Source organism: Pyrus communis, chromosome 1, assembly GCF_963583255.1.
Source record: "Pyrus communis chromosome 1, drPyrComm1.1, whole genome shotgun sequence".
NCBI lineage: Eukaryota > Viridiplantae > Streptophyta > Magnoliopsida > Rosales > Rosaceae > Pyrus > Pyrus communis.
In genome coordinates this window covers 35,498,317-35,504,961 of record NC_084803.1, presented here as the reverse complement: position 1 = coordinate 35,504,961, position 6,645 = coordinate 35,498,317, and the positions used below count along the sequence as shown (strand labels likewise).

The 6,645-nt window shown below is 38.7% G+C and overlaps 1 protein-coding gene across 1 annotated transcript; it reads left to right on the top strand.

The window, feature by feature from the left end:
- Positions 1-347: 347 nt before the first annotated feature.
- Positions 348-6,279, top strand: LOC137719776 (uncharacterized). Its single transcript, XM_068458802.1, has 9 exons — positions 348-867; positions 969-1,107; positions 1,287-1,414; positions 1,504-1,707; positions 3,975-4,034; positions 5,019-5,157; positions 5,432-5,550; positions 5,652-5,876; positions 6,013-6,279. The coding sequence occupies exons 1-9, from the start codon at positions 409-411 to the stop codon at positions 6,205-6,207; spliced, it is 1,668 nt and encodes a 555-aa protein (XP_068314903.1). The 5' UTR covers positions 348-408; the 3' UTR covers positions 6,208-6,279.
- Positions 6,280-6,645: the final 366 nt, after the last annotated feature.

Here is a 6,645-nt window from a genome sequence, read left to right as displayed (position 1 = left end):
GATAACGGTGTTTAACTCAAATTAGTGATGTTCAAGTGCCGCAATGTGAGGTAGATCATAGATGCCACATAAACTTCTGATTATTTTAATTGGCCTTGGATCACGCATAAGCATTCACACAGAAATTTAACGGAACTAATACATTTTTTTTTTCAATAATATATTTTACATTAATAATATAAAAAATTTGGTTAAATCGTATAATAAAAAAATTAATTTATTATTGAATTCATTATTTACGAGATATAAACTAAGATCTTTTATTTACAATTACTTAAAAGTAAAGGGGAAAATTATCAAGGTAATAGTGAGTAGCCGGAACTAATAAGTTAGCTAAACGTGAAAATCCTCTCCATAGAAATATCAGATTAAGAGCAAGATCCGCCGTCAGTGGCGGCAAACACATCAATGGCTCTGCTCTCAGCTTTCCGCTTCCGCCATTTACCGCCACTATTCGCCATAGCTTCCACCTCACTTCCCCCTCTCTTCCACCTCATTCCCAAACCTCTCAAACTCTACCCTCGCTTCCCGCTTTATTTACCCTCTTGCCACTCCTCGGCTTTCACCAACTCTTCTCTGGACAAGACCCAGCTGCAGACCCCGACCCTGCTTCTCAGCAGAGACGAGCGAGTACTTAGTGGGTCCCAGAAGCTGGAGAGCACGACCACAATCGCGGTAATCGTGACGTCCCTGGGAGGCCGACCCGGTGCGGTTGGGATTGTACGGTTATCGGGTCCGTCCGCGGTGGCCATTGTCGGCCGCGTCTTCCGTCCAATGAAGAAGAAGACGAAGAAAGCAGGGCGGCCCACTAGCCATGTGGTGGAGTACGGCGTCGTTAAGGACCCCAATGGCAATGTCGTCGATGAGGTACTCTTCTATTCAAATTTCACCTTCAGTGAAATGCAATTGAAGTTTGAATTATGTGAATGATGATAACACGAGTAGGGCGTCCTTTTGCTTGCATTTAGGTTTTGGCTGTGCCCATGTTGGCGCCAAGGTCTTACACGCGGGAAGATGTGGTGGAGCTTCAGTGCCATGGAACCCAAGTGTGCCTCAATCGTGTTCTCAGAGCTTGTGTAGAAGCTGGAGCTAGGCTTGCAGAACCAGGTCCATATTCTTAGCTTAATCTTTTTTCAACTTTTCGAATTTTCGGCTTAAGATGTTTAACTTATCGAATATTTTAGCTTAAAGAATTGAACTTTTCGAATTTGAACTTATGCAAGGACTAAAGAGTAGGCACCACATTTTCATCAACACTAATGTGTGTGTTTGTTTTCTCAATATAGGCGAGTTTACTCTCCGTGCCTTTCTGAATGGCCGCGCGGACTTAACACAAGCTGAAAATATTGACAGACTTATTTCAGCCAAGTCGCTATTCAGGCATGTGTCTTTGTTTTGTCTGTATAATTTATGTGTTTCAGAAACTAATTACTACTAGTATTTATGTAAGCCTTATTTGGGGAAATGATAATCAACTCGGAAAACCATTTTAAACATTGGCAGGGTGAATTTGCTTCCATGGTAAAATCTATAAGAGCTCATTGCATTGAGCTTCTTACTGAAATTGAAGCCCGTTTGGATTTCGATGATGAGATGCCGCTGCTTGATACAAATGAAGTTGTGAATAAAATAAATTCTATGTTGCAAGATGTTGAGAGTGCTATGGAGACAGCCAATTATGATCAACTTCTGCAATCTGGATTACAGGTACAATTGAAAAATGGATTTCTTACATTTCTTCCTTTTTTTGGTGGATATTTTATGATAGTCTAATGTATAGCTTAGGATAAACTCAGGTCATGTTACTTTATATATATATCTGATGCTAATGTAACTGAATCCCGATGTTGATGTTTTTCTTCAATTTACACAGAATGTATTTAGAGTTTTTATTGTTAATAGCCAAAATTTAACCCCAAATTTCATAAATGTTACATTTTATAAAACTTTCAAATATGGCCAAAAACTCTGGTGAAGAGTCTCAAATGCCCTCTAGATCAAAACCGAATTACACAGAAAAGCTGAAACACTTGAATAGAACTTCTTTGGATTGTTGTTCCACAAAGGGAGTGGTAAACATTATGGAGCAGTTGTGGGTGTTGTTGAAGTTGGAGTTTAACTAGCCGAGTACAGACTTGCAAATTTGCCACTCATGGCTGAAACTCAATAGCTATAGTTGATACATGTCCGTGGTGGCAGAATATTCTTTGTACAATCGTCTGTTAAGACATGATATTGGTTAAGGTTTCTAACTCATTGGAATCAATTTCTAATCTGATGATTGTAGAACGAAGGACAAAGATTTAGACCATAACAGTTTTCTCAGAAGATCATTCGAATTTTCTATGGAACAAAGTTTGGAATGCTGATGTCCCTCCAAAAGTTAAGGTGTGTTTGGAGGATCTGTCTTGATATACTTCCTACAAGGGTCAATCTAGCGAACAAGCGTATCCCCACCGACAAAAGGTGTGTGCTGAGTGAAGCTAATGGTGAATCCACTTGGCATCTCATGATGGAGTGCCCTTTTTCCAAGTGCATCTGGTTATCTTCCTATCTGGGAATTCCTCCTATCAGGGACTTTGCTTTATGAATAAAAATATGGGCTCTTGAGGTTAGCCGTGTCCTAAAGAAGTATGACTTTGATTGTTTTATGATAATGCTCTGAGTCATATGGAATGCAAGAAACATGAATTTGTGGGACAGCAAGTGTGTAGCCCCGAATGTGGTTGCTTCCAAGGCAATTGGCTGGTGGCAAGAGTTCTTGATGGTGACTTTTCCTCACCGTGAATTCTCACCCCATCCTCCTAGTGGTTCTCTAAAGATGAATTTTAATGGAGCTTGGAATGTGTCTATCCACAAGGGTGGTGTTGGAGTTATCATCAGAAATTCTGAAGGTGCTTTCATTGGGGATCTTAGTAAATCATTCAATTGTGTTTCCTCCCCTGTGCATGCGGAAGCTTTGGCTGTCAGGCAAGGTTTGATTTTGGCGGTTGAGAGGGGCTATCAAAATATCATTATTGAGAGCGATTCTCTCCAGATCATCACGGCGGTTCAAGACTCTTCCACTAACCTACCTCTCTTTGATGGGACCAATAGTGGAAGATGTGAAGGCCCTCGTGCGTTCCATCAGTGGAGTTTCTTCTTCCCATGTTCGCCGCCAAGCAAACAAAGTTGCTCATCACCTGGCAAGAGTAGCTATCCTCAACAATGGTGTCTGTACTTGATTTGAGGAACCTCCTGTTTGTCATTTGTGATTTGGTTTTTGAGGAGAGTCTCCTCTCTAATATACTGAATCAGCCTTTGGCTTTAGAATGAAATTCTGCCTCTTTTGATAAAAAAGGAGGATCATTCGAATTTAGGGCTAGAAATATGTAACTACCAATAAAAAGAAAAAACAGACCTTTCGCGGACCCTGTCTAATTAATCTAATTAATCTATAACACCTCTTACCAAGTTCTGAATTGTAGCAGAATGACCTCACGAACCAATCAAAACAAAACAATGGGGTGTGCGAAAAGGCTGCCCTTGAATCGTTCCAGTTCCTAAACCCAAGGAGAAGAATGGATACGATGAATTGATCACATTCTTCATTGTACAATGTAGTAGGGTATTGCCCCTTAAATTTATTTGGTTTTAATTTTGAGGGTATTTAGGTCTATTTAAGTGGGTTTTCTGATATATCTGAAAGTGTTCATAAAAAGTGACATTTATGAAATTTGGGGCTAAATTTTGGCTATTAATGATCAAAACTTTGAGGTGGTTACACTGTCAGATATAGATTTATTTTCCTTGTTTTAACTTGAAATCCACTTCTCTAAATGGGACTACATTTTCTGTTTATTATGGTAATATGGGTTTGCTACTTGGCTTCCTTTGTATCTTTAAAAATTTAAATACACTTGTCTTTTTTCTGTATTCATTCTCTGCAGTCTGAGCATGCTTCTGATTTATTGAGCTCATATTAAATCTTGCAGATAGCAATTCTGGGCCGTCCAAACGTTGGGAAGTCAAGTCTCCTCAATGCATGGAGCAAAGTATGTGGTGACAATTTTATCTTTTTGGGGCATGATTGCTTGTTTTCTTAATGAATTGCAGGTGTGTCCTACACTAAAATAGTAATGATTGCCTTATATCATTTTTTTCTCCTTTTGCCTGGCAACGGTTGATTTTTGGAAAACCGTTGTGCTCAAGCGATTTTGGAGTGAGTTTGCCCGTCTGGATTGAGATGACCATTGACATACCTAACTAGTATAATATTACTTATTAAGCTCTTTGTAGAACTATATCTTCAGTAATACGCATTTTAAGTAATAAACCCAGAAAATATGGATGCACTTATAAGGGAAGGTATTCTAAATAAGTTGTATAGGCGTGCCTATATGAAAATGACTCTCATAACCATGAGTCTCTTTTTGAATAAATGTGACTGGAAGCTAATGACTTTTACGTTCTTTTTGTACTTCTTTCAGTGAGTTTTGAGATGAGTGATACAGTTAAGGGCTCGTTTCGTACACATGATTGGATTGGAATAGATATCCTACTGAATTAAAGGTATGGTTGAAGGGATAAATTATAAAATTATGACCACCTAGAGGATGGATGATGGGTTACTCACGTCGAAAACTTATCCATTCCAATCCTCCGTAAAATTGTAGGATTAGAAGGGATCAATGTTCTTCATAGCTAGTCCTCTTCTAATCCCCTCCAAATGAGAAACCATTCAGTTCCACCTTCAATATACCTTGAAATTAAGGAGTTATCCGTTCCAATCCAATCATGTGTACCAAACGAGCCGTAAGTGTTTCTATTCATAACATTTTGACTTATAAAGTGGGCACAATAAACAGTAATTATAGTAGAACAACTGTATTGTAAAAGGAACAAAGATATTTTAAAAATATACCATTTTTTTCATATATGTGGTCCTTCCTCTTTAGGTGTTGTTCCTTTTGTTCTGTTTAGCAATTACTGGTAGTATGAGATGTTATTGAGCAGTGCATTTTAATTTTAGCGTGCAGACTGAGAGAGCAATAGTTACAGAAATTGCTGGGACCACTCGAGATGTGGTTGAAGCCAGTCTAACGGTTCATGGCATTCCTGTAACCCTTCTTGATACAGCGGGCATTAGGGAAACCAATGACATTGTGGAAAAAATCGGTAAGGTTATGTCTTTTCACACTTTTGATGTCTAGTGATCCTCTGATTTCAAACCAGATGCACAAGCCAAACTTACGTCGTGCCGATGTTTCTTTTTCAGTAGCATAAGATTATGTTTATTTTCAATAGGCCATTGAGCATTAGTGAAATAATTCTGCCTCCAATGTTGAGTTTGTTGAGGAGGAATGATATGCATATTGCTTGATGTATGGTGGCCGTACCATGGCACTCCTGCTGGTATTGCTTATCCATTTCTTGACTATCTTTATCACAGGTGTTGAAAGGTCTGAAGCAGTTGCTATGGGTGCTGATGTTATTATAATGGCAATAAGTGCTGTTGATGGCTGGACTCCAGAAGACTCCGAACTTCTAAATAGAATACAATCCAATAAGGTTTTCTCTCTCTCTGAATCATATAACACGTACATTTCTCTGTTTATCAAGCATTCGGTTTTTCACTCAAGCATGTAATAATAACTCATTGTATCCTACAGAAATCTGCTGGATCCTCGTCCCCAATGATTCTTGTAATTAACAAAATAGACTGCATTCCATCTGATTGCATGGAGTGGATTGAGAAGGATATCAATTCGTTCAGTAAGCATGTTTTGACATCTGCTGTCACTGGTCAAGGAATCCAAGGTTTAGAGACGGCAATATTAGAGATTGTTGGCCTCGACAAAATTTGTGTTGGGAGCCGCAAATGGACTGTCAACCAGGTTTGCTATGTATCGTTTATCTCTTTCCATTTACTCATAATTGAAGGCAAAACAAATGCATTGACTTTGGTTTAGATTGATCTTATAATCAGAGGTTGATTCTGATTGTTATATTGAAATTTTGATGAATCATCAGAGACAATGTGAGCAGCTTGTTCGGACCAAGGAGGCTTTTGTGAGGTTGAAATCCTCAATCGAAGAGGAAATGCCTTTCGACTTCTGGACAATTGATTTGAGGGACGCGGCAATGGCCCTTGGGCAAATAAGCGGCGAAGACATTTCTGAGGAGGTTTTGTCCAACATTTTTGGCAAGTTCTGTATTGGTAAATAGAAGATGCCTAAAAATATTATTTGATCCAAAGTTTGTAGCAAGATCTGTGTTGGTAAATAGACTAATTTAGATACCCATCCGACACGTGAGTCCTTAATCCCTTTCACCACCGGTGTAACATACTTCTCTTCCTCCATGAAACCGTGCTCCGTACCCTGGTCGTGGGAGTGGCCAACTGAGAAGACGAGACAAATCGTAGAAATAAAAGAATGAAGTATAGAATGTCACAAGTCTCCAAAAATAAATAAAATAAAATAACAATTGAAAAGTGAAAAGAATAAGGGAAATTGCTTGAAATGATCGTTTTCGATATTTGGTTGCTAAAATTAGATTTGGCATTCGTGTCGTATTTCTCGTGTTCATGTCATACTTGATAGTTTAAGAGGTCATGTCGTGTAATACTCGTTAAAATAAATGAGTAATATGACACGACCTGAA